The 23,689-nt window shown below is 45.1% G+C and overlaps 1 protein-coding gene across 3 annotated transcripts in view; it reads right to left on the bottom strand.

The window, feature by feature from the left end:
* Positions 1-10,119: 10,119 nt before the first annotated feature.
* HDGFL2 (HDGF like 2) overlaps positions 10,120-23,689 on the bottom strand; it is a 945,069-nt gene continuing 931,499 nt past the window's right edge. For 2 of the 3 annotated variants that reach the window (XM_069649365.1, XM_069649366.1), the window contains exon 16: positions 10,302-10,534. In XM_069649365.1, the coding sequence (XP_069505466.1) occupies positions 10,435-10,534 (100 nt within the window). In that variant the 3' untranslated portion in view covers positions 10,302-10,434. Of the gene's footprint in view, positions 10,535-23,689 lie in introns of all 3 variants that reach the window. The other variant, XM_069649364.1, reaches the window with a different exon arrangement.

The following is a 23,689-nucleotide window of genomic DNA, read 5'->3' on the forward strand; positions in this document are numbered from 1 at the left end:
CTGGTTCACATGGTTAAAATGAATTTAGGCGCAAACTTAGGGTGAATGCGCAGAACCACCTTATCTTTGTGAACGGTTACAAAGGGATCTAGGATCGAGAGCGCTTGTAGTTCACTTACTCTCCTAATGGAGGTAATAGCTATCAAAAAAGCAGTCTTATAGGTGAGGTCTTTAAAACTTGCTTTGTGCATGGGCTCGAAAGGAGCCCCCAAAAGCCTAGTCAACACCACGTTTAGGTCCCACCCGGGAGCCGGGTTGGAAATGGGTGAATTCTCTTCACGCCCTCAATGAAAGCTTTAATAACTGGCATCTTCCACCATGGCGCTTTCTGTTGTGATGTAGTGTAGGCTGAAAGTGCAGCCAAGTGCACCTTTATGGAGTTAAAGACCAGGCCTGAGTCAGGTAAATGAGTTCGGTATAAAACAGTGTGTGTGTGGGAGAGCAGTTAATCGGGTTAATGCTCTGAGTTGCACCAGATGACAAACCTTTTCCATGTTCTGGAATAGTCGTATCTGGTGTTCGGTTTTCTTGCCTCCCTGAGAATGTCCATACATCTCTGGGGGAGTTGCAAGGGTCCAAACTCTATGACCTCAGGAGCCAGGCCGCTAAGTTCAATGTCTGCGGGCATGGGTGAAGAGTCTACCCTCTGTCTTGCGACATGTTGAACGGGCAAGGCAGTTTGACTGGAGGAGATAGGGACATCTCCATCAGATGAGCGAACCAGGTTTGGCGGGCCCACATGGGGGCCACCAGTATCATCGTGACTGGTTCCTGGTGCATCTTGTGCACAATCTTGTTGAGAAGGTGAGTCGGGGTGGGGTGAAGCATAGCCAAATTTCCCTGACCATGTTATCCAGAGTCCGTACCCTTGGAACGGCTCTGGGGGTACCTGAGGTGTAATGTTGGCATTGAGCATTCTCCAGAGTTGCGAACAAATCGATCTCTGGGAAGCCCCATTCTGCGAAAACATTGGAGACAATGTTTGTGTAATCGCCATTCGTACTCCATGGGCAACGGAAAATCTCTGCTGAGTACGTCTGGCAGAAGATTGAGTTCCCCTGGAACATGTTCTGATAACAGGAACATGTTGCGCTTGAGAGCACACTTCCAAACGTTCTGGAACAGTTTGAACAGCACTGGAGGATGAGTGCCCCATTGTTTGTTCAGATAGTACATGGCCGTGGTGCTGTCTGTGAGGATCAGGATTGTCTTCCCCTGCAGTTGAGTCTGTTAAGCTTTTAGTGCTTTGAACACTGCCAACAGGTGTATGTGGTTGGATGCTATGTCTGATGACCATAGTTTGTTGAAGCAGGTGAGCTCCCCACCTTGTAAGAGACGCGTCTGTGGTTAGAGTGGCTTTCACTGTGGGGGTGGTAAAGGATTTTCAAGAGGTTGTCCCTCGACCACCACTGCAACGAGAGAACAAGGGCCGGCGAGACAACCACTAGCTCGTCCCACTGTCCACTGGCCTGACACCACTGGCTGTTGAGCCACTCTTGCATTGGGCACATGGCGCACGTGAGGAACCAAGTAGATACATGACGCCTTTCTTCCTAGCAGTCGCATAGCCTTGCGTACCGTCACCTCTCGACTGCCTACATACTGAGGGATTTGAAACATGTTTTGGACCCTCTCGGAGGGGAAGACGAGGCCGTCCTTTGTTCGAATTAGAGCCCCTAGGAACTGTATGACCTGACTGGGGTATAGGCTGGATTTTTTCTCGTTGATAGAGAATCCCAGACTGAATAAAAGATCCATCATCTTTTAGGTATTTGATAGACCTGTTTCATAAGAGTCCCCTGTTATGAGCCAGTCGTCAAGGTAAGGATAGACCGGGATAGATTTCCTCCGTATATTTACTGCTGCTACCGCTAGTACCTTTGTAAATACCCTTGGTGCAGATGCAATGCCGAAGGGTAGTACCTTGAACTGAATGCTGGTCTTGGATCATAAATCTGAGGTATTTTCTGTGCGCTGGCAACATTGAAATATGAAAGTATGCATCTTTCATGTCCAGTGTTGCCATGTAATCTCCCTGTGATAGCAGTGGAATTACTCCCTGCAGAGTGACCATGCAGAATTTTGTGGCTTTACAAACGTGTTAGCTGGGTGCCGATCTAAAACAGGGTGCATAGTTAGAACCTTTGAGTACAAGGAAGTACACTGAATAAATACCTTCTTTTACCTGTGACAGAGGTGCGATTTATATGGCTCCTTTCTCATGTAGTGTCTCGACTTCCTGAATAAGAATGCAAAGATGATATGGGGGTCAGTCGTCTTGCTCGTGGAGGTCTGAATGTTGGGGACCTGTTGAACTCTATACAGTACCTGTGGGCGACAGACTATCACCCACTGGTCTGTAGTTATTCCCTCCCATGCCAGAAGGAACGATGTCAGCTGGCCCCCGACCGGGGAGAATGGGAGGGGACCCGAATCTTCAGGTCATTTCGAACCAGAGGCTGGGGAGCCTCTATGGGTAGAGACCCCTCTGGGCATACGGGGTGGTGTATCCGCTATTTCCCTGTGGAGAATTCCAATTGTTTCCCGAGGAGTATTGTTGAGGGAAGCGTTGGCCACGAAAAAGCCGTTTGGACACAGATCCTCATCTTGGGAGGGTCTTTGTGTAATTTGATCCAGTGTTTTTAGGTTGTCATGCACCTTTTTTGCGGTCTCGAGGGCCTCATCGACCGCCTTCCCCAAACAGGTTGGATTCTTCCACAGGTTTATCAGTGACGCTTGCGTCTCTGGCTTGAATCCAGAGTTCCATAGCAATGCATGTATTTTCAGGAGTGTGCCCTGAGCCAGGGATCAACCAGCCGTTTCTGCAGAATCCAAAGTGTTCTTAAGAATGCTCTGGTTCACCCGTCTGCCCTCAGTGACAGTGGTGAGGAGACCAGTATGTAGGGGTTCGGGAACCTCCTGTATGCATTCCTGTAGTAAGGCCCACTGGACATCGGCGTAGCTGGCCAACAAGGTTGTGTTGGCAATGCGCGTTGAGAACGCTGCTGCCACGTGATCCTTTTCCCAAGGGCGTAGAGTCGTTTACCTTCCTTATCAAGAGGTGCCTCTCTGACAAAGGGACCCCTGCCCTCTTCCGTGTAGTAGTCACCACCAGGGAGTCTGGGGTAGAATGACCTCTGATATACAGAGGTCATGATGGAGAAGGACGAAAGAGTTTCTATTTGTGGGTTGATGATATGATATTTGTAACGCGCCTATACACAAGTGTTTTCATTGACACCTCTTGTGAGAGCAGGTGTTCACAAGGACAGCGCCAGACGTTTAATTGAATTGAGGAGAGGCCTAGCCTGGCTGGCCGGCGGTTTCTCCTTGAGGATGTCCTCCACGAAGTCCACTTCGGGGACAGCTTCATCTGTAGCAATTTTAAAGTCAACAGCTGCTTTACGCAACATTACGTTAAAAGTCAATAGATCATCCACTGGCGAGGGTTGTTACCCCCTCTCTGGATTCTTCCCAGTCCACCCACACTAGGCATCAGGATCTCGAGGATCTGGGGACTGCCATGGTGGAGGGTCATCCACATCTGGGTTCTCCTCCCAGCCCTCTATGGGATCATGCATGTCCTCAGGGTTGATGAATTCCTCACCCTGAGTGTCAGCCTCAGTTAGGTTGAGGTTGTATATATCCTCTTCCAAAGAGGAGTCAAAAAGTCTTGGAAATGTAGCTTTGGGGTCCACAGGGCTTTCATCCCTTGGCCCCCTTGGTGTGGGTTGTCCTGAACGGGAAACAAACCTGTCCAGCCTTTCCATGCCATGCAGTTCTCAAACTTGTCTATAGTCCAAACCGAAGACCTAGAATGGTCTAGAGGTGGAAAAGAGTCCTGAACACGTTCATCCGTCGAAAAGCGTCGAGATTTGTCTCTCAACGTCAAAGACAGCAGTTCTTCGCCTTCAGAGAACTCCTCCTGGGGGACTGACAGAGGTGTGACGTTTCTGTGCTTCTCTTTCGACTTATGTGTGGGTTCCGGTGCACCCCCCCCCCCTTAGGCCATCCTTGGACCTCAGCGGATCCTTCGCCTTTCCCGTAGGCCTCGGAGCATCCCCGGACTGCTGCTTCTGAGAATCGGCGGCAACAATCCTAGCTAAGCTGTTGGCGACGTCCTCCGCTGTCGGGAGGCACGCAGCTTCAGCCTGCGATTGCGAGGGAGTCCTTTTCGGCGGAGTCAGGGCCTTGACTTCGGCAGTAGCCGAGGCCTTGTCCTCAGCAGCTGCCTTTTTCGGCAGTGCCGAGGCCTTGTCTTCTGCGACCGCCTTCTTCAGCGGAACTGTAACCCTATCGTCGCCCGACGCCTTCTTGCGATGCGTCTCAACGGAACCCGATATATTAGGGGTAGCGCCATTTGTTTGATGGCCCGGTCGCTAGGCGCATATGCAGCTGCCGGGAGGGCTGCCAATCCCGACGGTCGGCGGGTGCCGCCGGAGCTTCCGGTGTACCCGTTGGCGCTGAAGTCTTCTTCGACTTGACCGAAGATTGACTTGGGGTTGTGTGCTTTTTTCTGTGTACATGTTCGCCTTTGTCGCTGGGGTGTGACTTCCCCATAGCAGTGCCTAAGCCGTGCCTAGCGGGGCTGGGGACAGACGGTGCGGAACACGAGCATGCAGTCGAAAGTTCAACAACCTCCGGTTCGGAGGTGTGATCGTCACCCTCGCCGTCGTCCCATTCAGTGGCTGCGGCGGCAGGAGAATATTCAGCCTTCGACATACCATAGGCAGCCCCCACTTGAATTTACGCTCCTTTAACGTCTTAGGACGGAGGAGCTTACAAGCCGCGCATCCTTCCTTGTGATCGAGGGGCAAGCACTGGTTACACTGTCTGTGCTCATCTTTCCAATGGAATTTGTTCTTACTAATCGGGCACAACCTAAATGGAGCCCTCCACATAGCGGAGGATGGGTAGAGTGACGAAGACCAAAAGGGAAAGGAAGGAAAGGGAAAGGCATTCTCCGTTTTTATAGAAATGTCCACCCCGATTCCACTCTCCCTACTGTATAGGCCGGCAGAAGCCCGGCCACGTGGTCGGCAGACCGACTGGCTCACCGTCCGTCGAGTTCTGAAGGTCATCGGCACAGTTCTGTAACAGCCGTCGAAATAAGGACTGATGGGGTGATCTGATTATTTTATATAACTAATCGACCAAAGGTCGAGGGGACAATAAGCAATGTCTTTGACGAGCTCCGCATCAAGGCGACCAGTATGCTGGGCGGAAAAAAACAATCTGAGGGATCTTGGGTACACGTCACATAGGGATAGTGTTACAGGCACGCCCATGTCGACGTCCCCTTTCGATCCTCGAAAGACAAGATGCAATACTCTGCGGTTACCACTGGATGTCAGACCATATGCACAGCATGCGATTCTAAGCAGATTAACAAATATCAGAAATACGTATTTAGATGGGATTGTATTGATCTAAAAGTATTACTGTGATTGTTATTGTGTGGTGAACATGGCCTTGAAATAAATGTATCTGTATTTTGAATATATAAACACCTGACTGGGCGTGATTTGTAAGTGGCCTTTACTCTGTGCGCTCAATGAGGTCTTTCAGTCACCCTGACCCCTCCTGAGACCTAGTCTTGACCGCCGCCAATGATACCTTGATTGGTCTGGCTTGTCCAGAAGGTTACCCTGTTCCAAGAAACTAGGCTGACCCGCTGAACCTCTGCCCACCAGGTCAGAGTTCAGAAATCCGTCTCAACAGCAGGGCTAGGTTTACGCTTGGCCCTTGGAGGACTTGACCTGGGAGGGCTGTGGAACGGGCCAGGCACAGGAGCAGCAGGCAGTCTTTGCTGTATTTCCAACACCTAGGTGTGGAGGGTGGCGAGAATGCCTGGTGACATGTCACTGGGCACCGGCTGGGGTGCAAACGGAGCAGCCGGACTGGGGTGAAACGCTGCAGTCATGGTTGGGACAACAGCAGAGGCAGAGTCACTGCCACCATGATCGTAGAAACCACGATCGTCGCCGGGTCTCTTATCGATGAAGTAATGATGGTGGTCGTCTACGGTACCGTTGATGAAGTGGACACTGATGAGGTCATCAATGGGGTTGTGGTAGTTGACGGGGCAGCCATCAACAAGGTGGGCATCTTGGAAGACTAAGTCGTCGAGGAAGCCGTGGGCTTGGTGGACGAGAAGTTGACGGGGCTTTCGGTGGGACTCCTGCAGGCCTCTCCTTCGTCCACTTGTCCTTGCAAGAGGATCTGTGCTTTGAAGGAGTCAGGGACTTCCTCCCGGAAGTCACCACCGCAACCAGTAGGCTCACTGTGGACATGAGACAGGAAACGGGTCTTTCCCAAACTAGATTGCGCAGCCGGGGCGACGTTCATGGGATCAGCAGCGCAGTGTTTTGCCTTCTTTTGGATCCCCTGGGACCTTGACCTCTTATCAGAGGGAGAAGGCTCATGGGACGGTCCGTTCCTAGACCAGGCACGACTGGGCCCAGAGGCCAGTCAGAGGCCTTCCCCTCTTTGCGCCACGCCACCAGCCTGCGATAGTCTTTGCCGGAAATCCACGGCAGATTTCGCATCTGTCCTCATCGTGGTCTGGATGCAGACCATACAGGCACATGAGGTGCCGATATTCAGTGTAGAGTTTGTCGAGGTGCAAAACTTGTACAGAATATCTGACGATAGGAGATCTTCGCCAACGGATCCTCGCTGGGTCGACAATGAAAAGGATTGGAGACAAAAAACTATCAAATGTATCCAAAAACTCAAAAACAAATCTCACAATATTCAGAGAGCAATGTGAGAGAACTCCCAGCACTGAATTGTGTGGTAAAAATCTGAGGATGGCCACCATGGGTTGAGTTTAAGGAGATGTGAAATAGACATGGTACCATGAGTAAGACAAAAAACAAGGGTATAAGTTTCAACACCTTTATTGGTAGTTTCAGGGACATGGAAAAACTCCTGTCTGGCCCTATAGCTAAGATGCAAGTAATCTTGACCATCAAACGCTATAACAAAAAACAGTCCTAGTTGTGTCAGTCAATTCAAAATGGCCTATGCTAACAAAACCCAATGCCTGCCCTATCTCTTACACAAAAAGTGTAAAAGGAAAAATGTATGCAAAAGGAAAATTAGTGATGCTAAATCATATGTCAGAATGGCTTCTTGTACTATCCAAGATATCTTCCCTTCCCCACGTTTTAGGCACTGGGTTTTCGGGTCTCGGACAAGTGAGCGACAATTCTTTGAGCAGGCCACACTTCGGCTGTTGAATGAGTCTTACATTTCTCACAGTTCGTGGTTTTCAGTTGACAGTTCAGAGTTTATAGTTCAAAATTCACAGTTCAATGAGGTCCCTTGGGTTCTACTTACCAGAGTCCGGGTCTCCCCTTTTCTTTATAACCAGACTTCCCTCAGTCGTGCTAGAGTCCCTTTTCTTTCTATGGGGTTCCCTTTCCCAGACTACATCCTCCTCTCGCAGTTTCAAAAACAATTCTTCTTTCGCTATTCGCAAGATTGTACTAGCTTCACAACTGACTTCCTTCGCAATTAAATAAGTGCATCTTGGTTCCTGTATTCTATAGTTCCTCAGTTTTACAAACGTCTGCAGTCAGATGCACAATTGTTCACTCGCTACTTTTCTTCAACCTTACACAATCTGTTGCACGGCAAGTCCCACACTGTCTTTTCTCTTTGGGTGGTTTATTGGACTGCAAGTTCCATAATGCTTTTTACCAGGTTTACAGAACTTCATGCGCTTCCACAGTTACTTTTCACGGTGCTCGGGAAATATACATTTACTTTGTTTTTTCCATTTGTTTTTCAACGCATTGATTTTGTATTTCTGAGTGTCATATGGTTACATTTAAACAATACAAAAGAGACTCTAGCAAGACTTACGAAACCGCGCCAATATCTCCCTTGACACGTAACCACTTCAACCATTGCTCTTAATCTTTCATTGTTCATTTATGTATCTTGGATTCTCAGATAGGTCAACATTGGACTCCCTTGAGCCGCGCCCCTTGACATAGATACAAAGTCTCATTAAACAATGCTTCTCTCCCTCACGGTTACACTCGGACTGCTTTCCAGCTTTCCCGCTTACCGTCGAGAGATGTTCTTTCTGCTCTACGGGTCTCGGTGCGGCTTCCCAGCTGGGTAAGGACCTACTCCTGCCCCTGAGAGACTCCAAGGCAGCTGCCTCGTTACGGGAAAACGAGCATGCTTTGTAAATTGAGGAAGGAGGAGGCCCCAAACTACCTCCTCTGTTCCCAGGCTTAGCAGGGAGCTCCTGCTCCACACCACGCTAGCTTCTCCACCAGTCAGTCCTGGGCTTCACTGGGTTCTTGGTCCTGCTCTGTGTACCTCGGCTCCCCTCTGTGACTCGCCTTTTCCTCCCTGTCATAGTGTCAGCACTTGGCGATCGCCTGCTGGGCTCAGACACGCAGACTATCTGTGCTGTGTCTTGCTCACCCCCTCTCTAAGTTTGAGCCTCCTCCCTTTATACACCAGCACCACGTTAAGAGGTTGCAGGTGTGGAATCAAAGGAAAGGTTGCCCGACCTTCAATTAACTTTTGTGACGTGCCCGATCTTTCCTCTGAAGGGAGCTTAGACTTGAAAAGACAGTCCTTTGGATTGTAGGTTCCCTGTGTATGACTCTGCTGCATGAGAAATCTATGGTAGTTAGATGGGAAAGGAGCATTACGGGATATGTAGTGTCCCCTAGGAATAATGTTTGCATTGAGATTGAGGGATGATTTTGTTTTACCATTTTTGCTTTTGTTTCTTTATGTGAAAGTGCAGAGGTAGGAGGGGACTTTGGTGGCAGTATCTCAAAGTCTGAGGGGATGTCAGGTAGGGGTGTGTCAGAAAGGGGGGGTATACAATGTCTCACCCGAGGGTGTTCCTTCCCCAGTCCCCAAAGATCCCTGCCCAGACGATCCTTCTTCGCTCGTCTGCCCAGAGGGTCAGGATCCAAGCACGATGGCCCTCCCCTTGTCACCTGAACAAAGGATCCCTGGGGTCTACAAGTGAGAACACCCTCAGGTTTCTAACAGACGACTGTCATTGGATGGGGCAGTATGAAAAATACAGTGACTGGTTATACAAGAGAGCAGCAGTTTTCAGGCTCAAGCAAAACGTTTTGACCAAGGATTCCCAGCCTGATGAAGGGGAATATTCATGAGCATGTGAATCCATGTCAGACCCCATGCTGGAGAATGGTGCAAAGTTGTGTCATGGGTGCCAACACTGTGGTTGCTGAGTTTTGGGAATGTTCCATAATGTAAAGATATATCTGTTAGAACCTGTTAAACTATAGGTACCCCTTAATCCTATACTGTGACAAAGGCACTGCTTTAAAAATAATGCAACAATAGTCTGTAAATTAGAGAGCATTTGTTATAGATTTGTTTGTGGTGTTCGGTTAGTAAGTGTTAAAAGATTATTAAAACAAAGACAGTGATGCCAGTGTTATCCAACATTACAAAATCTGCACAAAGAAAACTAATGTTCAAGGAACACCCTGCAGAGTAGTGTAGGATTAAGGAAAGATTGTTACACAACTAATATGTATGAATAATGTACAGCATGATGTGCAAGATCGAGATTTTCATCAATCATGAACCTGAGAATTGTGGCGTTGATGTTGCAATAGGCAGGTCCTCCACTGTGGCGAAAGGTACATCTATTATGTAATCCCAAGATGGTCTGATCTAACAGCCTCACAGAGCAGTCATTTAAGAATGTACTCCAGCATTGGGTGATAATAGTAAGCAATGTACATCAGAGAAGCCAATGACAGCTTCGTTAGGGGACACAAACAAAATATGTTCTAAAGCACTAACTTAGTGGGCCCCCAAACTCGTATTTCTGTGGTGCCCCAATATCACAGGTTTGTACAATCAGTACAAAAATCCAAAACAATTTTCAAAATGAGGCTTGCTGTAGAAAAATGTGATTTGGACAACCATGACGGAAATGCAAAGTGGGATGCAAAATGGCATCTGTAGCAAAGAATTCCTATCGTGCGTGGAGTACCAACACAGATTGGTCTCTTCCAATGACAGTTGGCACTGGTATGCAAGAGCCTGCCATCCCTAATACCAGGTGCTAATTTCAGATTAAAAAGACATAAGAATGAATTATTATTTCCTTAAAAAACTGTTTATAATCAATTAATGTTGATTTAAATCACAAGAAATCAAGTGAAAAAACAAGCGAACAAATACAAACATACATCTCTGAGCCTCCAGGGACTGTCTCCAAACCTTTCAGGACACCCCTCCAAGCCTCCAAGAACCTTCACTTTCCTGTAAAAGGGAGAAGGCGGAGTGCAGAGGAGGGCTGGGGAGTGGGAAACTACGTTGTGGCATGGTACTGAAACTGTCTGAGATAGAGGAAAGGCAAAAGCTTCTTCCTCGCCCTCCATGTTCGTGCCATGGGCAAAACGCACAATTTCAGCTCTCGTTGGTTGTCTCTGACTCTTTGCGCACTGCTTGCTCCTCTAGGTCTCGATGGTCACTATTCGATTTTTCCAGCAAAGAATCCTCTTGGGAGCTGTGGAAAAAACAAAGTTACTATTAACCAGTCAGTCTTTAAAGTATTATCAGTCATGTCTTTTCTTTTAGAGCCAAATATTCCTCGAAATAAAATATTCAGTAGGGCCCCATTGTTTCTGAAGCACAGATAGAACAGAAGTCTCACATGTTTCTCTTACCAGTTATATCAGAATAACGTTTTAGTGAGTCAAGTGAGCAAGACACGTACATAGTTCTCAAATCTGTTGGTTGATTTGAATGCTTTAACTTCGAGTTAGAAAAGACAATTTTACAATCAAAGCTACTAGTGGGTAGCAGCATGTACTGGCGGGTACGTACAAACATCTTACTGGGAGTCATTGTCCGGGTGAAACAGAACCTTGGAGTGGACAGGGGGACGTTTGTGCGGGTTATGTGGTCTTGTACTTCGTAAGAATGGGAGAGGAATACTGGGGGAAGAGTGCAGGGGCGAGATGGACAAATGGGCTTGCTCCACAAAGCCCTGTAGTTAGCGAGTGAAGAAGAGGCAAATGCTTTGCAAAGAGAGGAGAGCCTCGACTAGTTTTTGGATTAGACTTCCAAGAGGCTGGGATTCGTTCGAATTGTGGTAGGGGAACGTGTACCAGGGAGTGTTGATTGAATGACCAGTCCCCAGACGCCTAATGTTGGTTTACTCAAACAGGTCAGGGGGCAAAGGGGAGGGGTTTGGGGGGCGCATAGGAGCAGGTCTTTCAAAATCCTTGACAACAAGTACGTTTTAGGAGGCTCAAGTATACTTTATAATAGCATGCGGTAATGTTTTCCCTGTGAAATGGTTGTATGCTCTAATTGCACTCTATGTAGCTGACCTCTAGATGGCAGCAGTGCATCTGTTTAATCTCAAATCAACCTGGTCCAATCTCCCATTCAAGCCTGGTGATAGACAGTCTGGTGGGGTGTGCTCTGGAGCAGCTCCGAGATGGATCTGTACTGAGAACAAGGAGCCTGTCTGCGGGGGAGAGGGGTGGGTCTGCATCTGCTTTTCTCTAAGACAAGATCACTGAGAAGTGGTCAATGAGAGCTGTAAGTAGTAGTAAAAAAATAAATGCTCAACATCACAACGACCCCCTTCCAGCCACGTCCATCCCTGCAATTTTCTGAATGAAGGTTGTGTCTAGGCAACCTAGGCCCGCAGAGTATCAACTGGATTCCGAAAATGTGACTTCTGCATTGATAATTAGAAAATTATTATCCATCACTTCATGTATTTTTGGAGTTAATAAGCTTGAACCCAAGAGTGTGACACGCTTAGTAGTACAAGTACTAAAATCTCCGGTGTGGAGGAAGAGAAGCATTGCAAGGCTTTTGAAAAATTAACATATTGTCCATTAAGGAGTTGTTTAATGACCACTCGGCATAGCAGAAAATGTGGCAGCTGAATAATACTTTGCAACATTGTATGTAAATGTACATGGCAGGTTTTTCTAATTGGTTGGCAACCCAAATCCAACCTTGGACATTCGGCTTGCTAGCAGCACCTACATAGAAACGAAACCCAGGTGCTTGGATATATGAAAGCTATCCCCTTTATTTTCTCCAATTAGTCCACCCCCTCTCATCGTTAGGCCTCATGCCAGTGTCTTCTGTTTGAAAACTGACATTGCCAGTCTGCACTGTCTCAGGACATTCAAGAGTGTAGGTAAAACATTATCTTAGCTCCAGACATTTTGAACAGCCCGTGTTTGAGATCTCCCCATCGCGTGCTACAAGGCCATAAATGTGTCAATTTCAACAGCGTATTAAACATCGTTTGATTCAATTACGTAGGGTGCTGTTGCTCCTCTTGGCCTGTAGAGACTTGCTCACTCTATACCATATTAACTATACGCCCTTTTAATTGTGCAATATTTGGCATCCATAAATGCCCCCCCCCCAATCTTTTGGAAATAGGTCCTTGCACACAATCTGCTCAGACTCATTTTGTGCTTTTCTTCCACCGCTCGAAATGGCATCCTTGGTTACAAGCAAATGTACTCCTATTTTGCCTGAGAAAACCGCTTCATCATCTTTTCACTTTAAGATCCTGGGCTCATATTTTGAAGTGGCTGGGTTGATTGACATAAGCTGCCGTCCATTTTCTTCTGATGGTCGTCCTAAACGTTGAATATATACCTCTCATAAGCAAGCTTCTATGTATTCTTTCTACCTTGCGTTTCAGCGCATTTATAGTTGACCAGTAAGTCACTTCATTCTTCTTTATGTTCATAAGTACTGCATCATGGAGTACATGTTTCTTTTAGTGCTTCAGTTACATCATCATTCTCAAGTATTTTCATTTAGTTTCTGCATAGGTTCTCATTTCTTCTTTATGCCATTCTTTTACTGTCGTCCGACTTTGTTTTAACGGACATCCATTCTGTTCAAAGTGCATCCTTCTTGGTAACTTACCTCCACTATATCAGCTTGTGGGTACACTCTGAAGGGTTGTCTGAGTGCATATCGTCTCTCATACTCGACGAGGTGCAGGATCATTGCAAGGATTCAGGCATGGCTCTTCAACGGTCAGCCCAATATGATGGAGAGGGGGTGGGGACTAAGGAGAGGACCAGTACCACTATCTCTACATTCCCCACTCTGGCCGAGTTCGCAACCAAACTCTTTGCTTCTTCTTCCACTCCTATGTCTTCTTCTACCATTGCATAATATTTAATTTGGAACCCATATCTTGGTCATCCCCCCGTAGGTTACAATGATGTTTTATATGTTCATCCACACTTCAGGTCATAAATCGGCAATCTTCTGTTGGTGAAGGACAATATCCATCATCCCACATACTTCTTCCAATCCTTGGGATAAAGATACTTAGTTCCTGGGTGTACAAGGTTAGTTTTCTTTATGAGCTCTCCAGTGCTGGCTTCAGTTTGCTCAATTGTTCCAGCATCAATATCAACCATTATGTTCATTCCAATTGCTTTCTTGGTTGTCCTCTTGCATTGTCCCACGATAATCCTTATGAGACAGAATCCTAACAATACTAATATTGCTCCAAGCCTCTTGAAAGAGCTTGACAGCCAAGTTGGAATCCATGAAAACAGAGATAAACCAATCATCATCTTCAATGTCATTTACTTCCTCCATCTTTGTGTGCAGGCCGGTTAATGTAGTTATTGTTTCAGATAAGGCTCAAATTTCTTCATCAGGAGAAGGTATTTACGTACAGCAAGAAGGACCGACCTTGGCACACATGCCTCCTTCTGTTGCTGTAATCAAATCCAGAATAGTTATCTTCTGGAGAGTCATCAGCCAAATTACTCTCAATTCTTCTCCGTTTGCATTGAATCCTTTTATTGTTGAGTTGATTGCAACAGCTCCCATCTAGTAATCTGGAGCCATTTAGCATTTCCTGCAGCTTGAAGTCCTGGCAAGTATATAGAGGTCATGGTCATTGCCGTCTTTGAAAAACGTATGCTCTTCAGGGATGAAATTATCATAAGACTCTGTTGCTTTTGCTGTGAAGCAATTACTTCCCCCCCCTTCAACGGGCGAAATTCAGGTGATGTCTTTTTTAAATGATCACCCATTTTAGGAAACTCGTCAATGTGGAGGTCACTTTGTGGGATCACCCATGCGGTACATGTATCATCACTATGGAGCATATTCATCCCCAATTTTTAGGCAACTGAATATAAGCTCTGGACATACTGTCCTCTCTCTCTCTCTTCTCCACCCTCTGAAACTGCACTGGTTACCTGGCTACCCTCTGATCTCGGGCCTAGGTACCATTCCCCGCCAGTTGCACACCTGCACTGCCCCCCTGGCAACCCTTGCACTCTGTCCTGTATCCCTACAGCCCCCTACCAGCACTTGACACCTGATGTCTGCACTTATCCTTGCACTTGCCACCAGCTAGCCACACTTATTTATTGTCTATTTATTTTACTGTTATCCTTTGTACTGCACTGCTCTCTCCCCTTCCTCCTCCCCCGTCCCCAATCTCAATGTCACCTGGCCTAGTAAGATCCTGGTCTCAGTCTTCCCTCTGTTGCTCCCCCTTGCCTCGCCGCGCCTTGAAACACTTGTGTACAGGCGTGTTATAAATTCCATATCATATCCACAGGCTCAACATCGATCCATTAACACTGCAGTTCCTCCATCCATCCATATGTGTTTACCTACTTTATTTGCCCCAACCAGGATCAAACCATAGTTCCTGAAGCATGTCGTTGCATTTTTCAGCAGCATTATAGAAACTGATCCTGCTTCATTTTTCGACCAATGTGAGGGAGTACTTGGCCCATGATTCCATGCATTTGTCACTCACTATCTTCACCCTAAAGGCTGATTCTTAATAGATGTGCAGGGCAGGCCAATAGACCTTCTTCCCATCCAATACTAATGAAAACACGTCCATATAACACCAGCCGAGTTATTTCTCCACATATTGGCCCTCCTGGTTTTTCAATGGTGTCTGAGCAATTCAATGTATCCATCTGGACAACTGTTATCTGTTCTATCTGGGATGGATATATGAGTTTCTTGGTTGTCCACCCTAATCTATTTTACATCTTTCTCGTCTTCACATAGGTATCTTCATATGGGAATGCCGTTTTTGTTCGACATCGTAACATCGCCCATTTTCCTTCAAATTGTAATCTGGTTGTACATGCAGCTAAATGAGGCATTTGGCATCGTATGGTGGCATTTCTCTTGCAATGAAAGTTCTCATTGCACTTCTGGCGTTCGGGATAAAGGAACATGCATAGCAGTTTTCGTCTGACACTCCTTCCCACTTCTTTCATATGTTGATACCATAGGTTATTCTATAAATGTACCGAATTGTCTAAATAAGAGTTTAAAGTTTGAAGATCCTCCCCAATCTCTTTAATGTCGAAACAAGTGCATGGTTATATCATGAAATCTGGTCATTATATCTTTGGTAGAAAACACAGGTCATAACGATAAAGATTACTATTAATATTACATGAAAGCCCATCAACTTCTTAGAAAGCAATGAATCTAATCTGAAGATTTTCCACTGTATGAATATGCAAATGTACCACCTCCTTTATAATCAGTTCTAAACCAGAAATTGGAGCATTGTTTCGATTATCACTCTCCAAATTATCCAACTATTTTTGGGGTTCTCCAAAAATGCAACAAGGTTTACGTTTCTTCATATTGGAGCTGTATATGTCTCAGAAATGTAAGACCAAAGAATAACTAAGAATGTGTATACCAATATAACGATAGGTACTATAGGTAAAAATTTGAAAATGTCGAAGCTCGAGCTCTTCTCATTGGTCCTTGATTCCTGTTCTAGGGAAAATGTTCCACGATTACTGCAAATGAATTAGTCCATAAGTCAACCCTAATCTAAAAAGATTTTGCTTTCTTCTGGGCAGGGGAGGCATGCTGCCGGGACTCAACCAGAGCAGGGGCCGTGGCCTGCAGCCACTCGTTGAGGCGCTTGCGTTGGTCGGTCCGCATGCGCAGCACCATCTCCCGACAAGGCACGCAGTCGTCCTGCACATGGGTCTGGTCCGAATGCAGGCAGTAGAGGCACAGGGAATGTTCCTCATCCGAAAAGATGTTCCGTAGGTTGCAGCCGAGGCAAACCTTGGAGAGGAATCGAGTCCTTCTCCTCCGCCACGTCCACGTGCAGTGTAGGCCTCGAAGAAGCTTCTGGAATCCTCCAAGAAGACTCTAAGAAAATCCGCAGAGTCACCGTTAATCGGAAGGCTGATCGATGGAACTTGAGGCTCAATTGACCGAAAAAATAGAGCAAAACTCTTACAAAAACGCAGTAAATGCCCAAGAGCTATAGCACGAGGACTCCCAGCAGTTGAACGTGTGGTAATAATCTGAAGATGGCTGCCAGAGCAGGGGCTTAGGTAGAGGGCAGTCATTGGCTGGGGGCAGTATGACCCAGAGAGCAGGGATTGGTTGTTCGGAGAAAGACCGTTCAGAAGTGAAACAGATTTTTTCTTTACCGAGGATACCCAGCCTGACGACGGGGAATATTCATGAGCATGTGAATCCATGCCAGACCCCATGCTGGAGAACTGTTACAAACTATTAATGCCACAATAAAAAACTTCAAGGCCATCAAAGAGGAGAAGAGAGGTTGGATTGATGACCCTACGCAACAGGTATGTTCTGGACCTCCTCACAGCCATGGATGGAGGAGTGTGCACAAAGATAGGGCCAAGTTGCTCTACATATGTACCCGCACATGATGAGGAGAATGGGACCTTGACAGAGGCCATATACTCCTTGAAAGAGCTGCACAATAAAATGGAGGAGGAAGTGGATGACTGGTTCAGTTATCTATTCTCCTGGATGCCTACCTGACTGACAGATGCATTCAAATTCCTGTTAGCAATTTTGATACTGGTCCTAATGGCTTTTTTTATCTTGAGAATAGCAAAAAGACAATATAAAAAAAATGGAAAGAAGGCACTCCAAATAACAGTAATGGTTAATGTGGCTGACGCGTACATCAGCACACTCAAACATATAACAAAGTTTACTGTCCCATTGGGTCTGCCAGGTAGACAACCTGGAACATTTTTTACATGCCCAAAAGATACCCATAACTACAATGAGCACTGATGAAATGTGATGAGAATGGCGAGGGCTGGTTTATGACATACAGTCCAGCAGAATATGTAGCACAAGGAGGTAACTTGATGGGGGATAGAGGGGTCACCAGAGTGTGGCTGCCCAAGGATGGCTATAATATGATATAAAATGAATGAGTGGTCGATGACTCGACCAGAGGGGGAATACAGTGGGGCAGTTATTGACTAGAGATAATGTTCAAGCTCTGCCCCCCTGCCTGCCTCAGAACAAACAAAATAAGATAAGCACGCATTTGAAACTGCACTTTAAATTCTCCTGAAAATGCAGCTGAGACAATGAAGTTATTTTGTGCTTCACAAGTAGGGAACAGATAAGGATTTAGCTTGCACAATCAGTGCGTTTTAAAATAGAATAGATTAGGTGACAGGAAGGCATGTACACAAGATGGGGACTCACTACACTATTCAGACAAAATGTAGGTAGATAAGGTTGCTGCTACCAATGGGAAGGGAAATAATGAGACTGGCATGCACCAGGAAATCAGCAGATAGCAAAGCAAACCAAATGCATTTAATTCAAAAAATGCTGCAGTGGCTGTACATAGCTGCTCGTGGGCTACATTGACCCACTGAACAGAATTTCTCCATAACCAAGCTGCTCTTCAGCAAAACGTCTGCGCTGGCTCCAGTGAGCACAATTGCACCAAAACTGCGTTTAGCAGCAACAAAAAGATGGCTGCACTGTTTTGCCAAGCGCCATTGGGCAAGATGGAACAGGAAGCACCCAGAGAAAGGCTACTAGGGTGTGTTCTTGTTGGTCTTAAAGAAATGGAGTGAAAAAGCAGCGCTGCTTTGCTGCAAGCCCAAAATTCCCATTGAAAAAGGGAATATGTCACCTCTAAAATGATGCTGCTCTGATGCTATTTTCCCCTGTTTTCACCAAACTGCTTTTATCAAAAAGACCCGGTCTCGCCCAGCCATATTCACATTGTGCTCCATCAGAAAAGAGCCTTATTCCTGAATGACAGGCTGTGCCACCTAAACCTGAGAATCAATAAAAGCTTTCCTTCAGCTACACAGGAAACACTTAAATTGTGCTACAAAATGTCAAAAATCACTGTTTGAAAAGAAAATCAGAGCTTTCTGTGCACATGTCAATTTCATGGAGACCTTTACTTGGTACAAACTGTTGTGTAAAACAAGCTGGTTACAGCTACCGAAACATATTGGAAAGGCAGATGCAAAAACCGAATTTGAAAGGAATATGCCCGTTTCACCACATGTGTCAAAATGGGCCTTTGCAAACTAAAGAAGGAAATGCATGTTGGGAGGTACTATGTTGAACAAAAACTTCTCCCTGCCCATTAATGTGAAAGGGGATTGTGCTGTGAAAATATGAGATGGTTCTATTCAGCAGGTTTTCTTCCAATTCCGAGCAAAAATAAATAAAATTAAATCAAACTGCAATAGCTGCATGGGGGATGTCAGCCCCAAAACAGGTTTCTGCTGAGCGTATACCAGAAACAAAAGGCCCCTCACAGTAGATACTGGCACACTTGGGCCAGACTTTGGTCTGGGCTGAGCCCTCTGACAATGGAACTTCTGGGACACGGAAGTGCGAGGTGAAAGGTCACACCTACCTGTGACTTCTAGAGGAAGCTTCAAAGAACATCTCTGTGACAACCCTGGGGTGAGGGGGTAGCCTTGGAAAGGCATGCCCATATATGGAGAACAATACAGACATTCGCCCCCAAGGACTATGTTCTTGATAAAAATGTTAAGACTTATCTTTGCCACAGGACTTTGCAAAAATGTGAAAATTTAGCAGTTTAAATGCGATTCTGTGGACTTTAATTTAAGACATTGTAGCTTCCCCCGACACCTTGGGAATAGAAATGCCAGAGAATTGGGTATTAAAAGGAAAGTATCCATGATGTCATTGCAAATTTTAATACTTCCATGCCTAATGATAATCCACACCCATGGATAAAGTTACAGCATTTACTGAAAAATGCGAAAAACTGGTAGAAGGAATAGTCTGCATAAAATCTGTAACCTGTTTATGTAATTTGCAAAGAGACTTCAACTGTATAAATGTACCATTTGTGGCAAAATCGGATTTTAGCTAAAGTAACTGTGGGAGGTTTTGAACATTATAAAACTAACATCATAAATCTGGCATCCTGCCTTTGAAATCCAACCAGCTGAGAGTGAGGTGGGGGACTAGCATCCCTGACCAATCCAGTGGTTTAGAGGCGTGTTTAGCTAAACCTGCCCAACCATATAAGTCTATGATGTCACTATGCATTATAAATACGAGTCCATGACAGAGCTCCACACAGACACACTCTCCTGAAGTTCCTGAGCCGGTGTTCCTGATTTCCATTCATCTTGCTGATTCCAGATTTTCCGTACAAGGCCAAAGCATTGCTGACCCTACTCCAGAGCCCACTGCAAAACCCAAGCATAGCTGATTCATACTCCAGCAAGGCCATTGATCCAGAAGAAACCCACTAATCTCCCATTAACAAAAAGGGGAAACCGGTGGTACCTTTTGCATCTTGAAATCAGACCGGCTTGCGGCCCACTAACTCTATGCCCGCTGCAATCCTGCCATCCAGCTGTCCTGTGACCAGACTTTTGCCCAGCTGTCTTTTGCCAGCAGGGCCCGCTTTCCAGTGACCAGAATCTTTTCTGACTAGAACCAGTTGACTGTCCAAAAATCCCAAAAACTCAAAAGTGGACTGTGAGTATAATCCCCACCCCACAAAAACACAGCTTACCTTGCCTTTGTCCTTTTCCCACTCTCTAGGCAGTCATATTTATACCCTGGTAACATGTTGGAACTGTTAGAATTATCCGTGTACCTGTCCTTGACTTTCTAAAGTGCTAGCGCCATCTCTTTTTTTGTCTTGTGTAAATCCTAAGCCCTTAGTCATATTTTGAGTGATCAGACTAGTTTCTGCTTAGGGTTAGACGCTGGGGTGATACGGTTGAAGTCGCAAATCAACCTTGGATCTTACTGTGTCCCTCTTTGGCGGTCTAGTCTGAATAGTCTAGTTTAAAGTAAACCTGTTCTTGTCTCAACTGATTTTCTTTCCTATTCCACTGCTTCATTTTACTCAAATCAACCATTTTTCTATCTTGCATATCTCATCCAGTTCTTTAGAGACCTCCTTTCACTTTTGTCTTGTCCATGTGATATACATCTTTCCCCCAGCCCAAACACTCAAACGGTATTTCACCCGTTTTTATTAAAAACCGTTTGGGAAATTTAAAGCGGGAATTGAGAAAATTGCAGCGATTTGGCTGCAGCATGCTCTGAACTTTCCACTCTTTTTCGAATTGTATGCCTTTTGCTGATCCATTGCCTTGTGATTGCCATTGATATAACATACATGCTATTGTGATAAATCATATGTATATTATAATTTAACCACACTATTTTTTGTAAAATGTGAGTATTATTTTAGGCCTTTGCTAAGGGTTTAAAGTCTTTTTGCCTCTTATTCTGTCAGGGAAGGTCGGATTTTGATTCTCTTTTCTGCCTCTCATCTCCGACTACCTGCTGCTTCTTTCTATCGACTTATTCATGGGTTGAGGTAACATTGCAGGGGGAAACCTTAACTTGGGTGGCATCTATCCTCATCCAAAAAGTGCTCCTATTCACGTGTGCTTTGTATATGTTCTAGGAGAAGGTTAACCAAGTGCATGGTTTCCATTTTCATTGTAAACATCACCCCATTGGTGATTGCTGCCCCATATTAAAAATTGTATGATTTCTTTTGAATTTTAAAAATAAATAAACATTGTATTTTCACCAACCAGCCTGGTTCATGGTCTATTGTGACCCGGGGTATTTGAAAAAGGGGATGTGATACGAGTTGTGTACCATCTCAAATTGAATTCACATAAAATAAAGAGAAAGGCATAACAATTGAGCACTACATCCTAGGCTGAGACCAAGGTGTGTCTCGCCTGATTGAAATCCTTAACATGCCTCAAAGGAAAGTCAAAAGCGGAGGACACCATGTTTACATAACTGAACACGATACCAGTATCTGACCACCGAGCGTTCAACCATTAAGATAAATCAGTTACGACTATACCGCAGACTAGGACATTTCATAAGTATTTGACAGATTAATGTCTTAGGTATTGGCTAGGCATTGACAGGGACGCGCAAATGCGGCTCAAGAGAAAATTATTACTGAAACGCAATATTCACATGGTGAAAGCAACATGACTCATAACATGAGTTATTCATAACTGTGTCAAGAACAGAATGGCGCGTTTACTGTTGCAAGAAGAGGGAGGGCCAGAATTACTGGAATTTGGGCAAGAACAAAGTCCTTGAAACCCAGAAACAACATGGGGGAGAGCTAACATGGGCTTTATTTAACCATGGCGATACGCTTGTCCTCTCCTCTCAGCTACATACATATGTCATAATGCCGCCAGTTCACGGAGAGTGTGACCGAATGTTAACCGATAAGCATACACATGTCCTTTTCACCGCAGAAGTAATTTAGAGCGTACCAATAATATTCAAGCATGAGATTGTACATTTGTATGGGATGTTTTATGGGTGGGACCTTAGAGAGTTACCCAATCAGTAGGATGGGACATATAGATACTATATTTAGCTTAGCAATTAGGACCAATGAGCAGTAGATATAAGTTTTCATAGCTCAGCGATTATGATGAAATCAGAGTGTCTCACTTACATTATATTAGCTGTTTTCTGTTCAAACGGGGAAGAATTTGAGAGAGGATTTTGCTGTTGATCTTGTTTACTCCCCAGCTTTCACATACTTCCAATAAAGCTGGGTTACCTTGCATTTGGCATATCACCATCCACTCTGTATTCTCTTTATTGGCAAATATCATGTAGAGGTCTTTACTGTTTTTGGAGCTCTGATTTTAACAAGCATAAATGCCTTATTGGTCGTGTCCTTAAGCCATTCGGAATGGTACTGTATTATCTTGGCTGCATATCTTGGTAGTGAGTGTTCTGCATAGGTGTGAGGGGTGTTTTTTTCTATTATGACAAGCCAATTCAGACTCAATACTTTCTTTTTCTCTCACCTCTGAATTAGATTGTTTCAATATATTGGAGTAGGCACTATCAATCGCCACTCGAATTCCAGAAGATCAGAATATTTTCCCTGATTTTGTTTATTATTTTTTTTAAAACAATGTATTCAACATTATTTTTCTAGCTCCTTCGTTTACACTTGGTTAATCATTTTTATATCAATCTTTATTTTTTATTATCTTAAAACAGTCTTTTTACTTCTATTATGGTTTTGTCTAATTCTAGCCTTTTGATCAACGTTGATTTTTTTATTTGTTTTAAACAAGTTATCTTTTACACACTCATATTATACCCTTTACATATGTGCACTTCCAATGTATATGGGATACATCATTCACTGTAATTGTATTTCTGATGCTTGTATCTGCTTAGATTCACATGCTATGCATAAGCCGACATCTAGTGGTAGCTCCAGAGTATTGCATTTTTTGTTTTCGAAACTAGGAAAGGGACGTCGACAGGGTGTGCCAGTAATACTATCCCTAGTGTGACGTCTACTGTACCCATGGTCCTTCACGCGCCTAGGTCCCTTCAGATTGTTTTGTTCTTAAATGAGGTAGCATGAAGTGCAGTGTGAGTACAGATGTAATAAATCAGGTGGGCGCATGTATATCCAAGCAGATTCAAGCATCAGAAATACGATTACGGTGAGTAATGTATGCCTTCTGAGGCTTATGGATCCGTTTAGATCACATGTTATGCATAGATTTGCAAGCAGTGTCTGGAGAAGGTGGTGGGTTTTGAGAAGGTAAAGCAGCAAATAGATGTTTTAGCACTTCATGTCCCGCCTGTGCATCTGCTTTAGAATATGTGTTAATGCAGTAATGCTGAGTAAAAGTATATATGGAGCTCCATGTAGCTGCTTTGCAAATGTTGTCCAGTGGGACGTTTGCAATGAATGCCAAAGTAGCTCCTGTACCCCTGGTAGAGTGAGCTCTTGTTGTGAAAGGCAGAGCCTTGTTTGATAGAGTAGCAGAGTTGTATGCATTTCACTATCCATTTGGCAATGGGGTTCTTTGGAACGTGTTCTCCCTCCCTGCCAGGTGCCATGGAGACGAACAGTTGGGCAGTTTTTCGTAGCAGTCTCGTCTACATAGTAAAGGTCAGCTCTCCTTACAACTGGTGTATGGAGTCTTTTCTCAGCTGAGCTTGACAGGTTTTGAAAGAAAGCTGGTAGTTACATGGACTGGTTGACATGGAACTTAGATATGAACTTAAATGAAAACCTGGGGTGTGTTCTTAGTACCAACTTGTATTTGTGTATCACAAAGAAAGGGCTTTGCACTGACAAAGTGTGCAGCAGTTCATCGACTCTTATGGAGGCGATGGCCACCAGAAAAGTCGTCTTATATGTAAGGTGTTTAAGTTTGGATTCGTGCACTGGCTCAAAGGGGGTCCTATGAGCTTTGCAAGTACCACATTTACGTGCCGCCCTGGAGGCGGGTTTGAAATGGGAGGGTAAAGTCTTTTTACTCCCTCCATGAATGCCTAATGACAGTGACTTTTCACCAGGACA

The sequence above is a fragment of the Ambystoma mexicanum genome, chromosome 1p (genome assembly GCF_040938575.1).
Source record: "Ambystoma mexicanum isolate Mex_15411 chromosome 1p, UKY_AmexF1_1, whole genome shotgun sequence".
NCBI lineage: Eukaryota > Metazoa > Chordata > Amphibia > Caudata > Ambystomatidae > Ambystoma > Ambystoma mexicanum.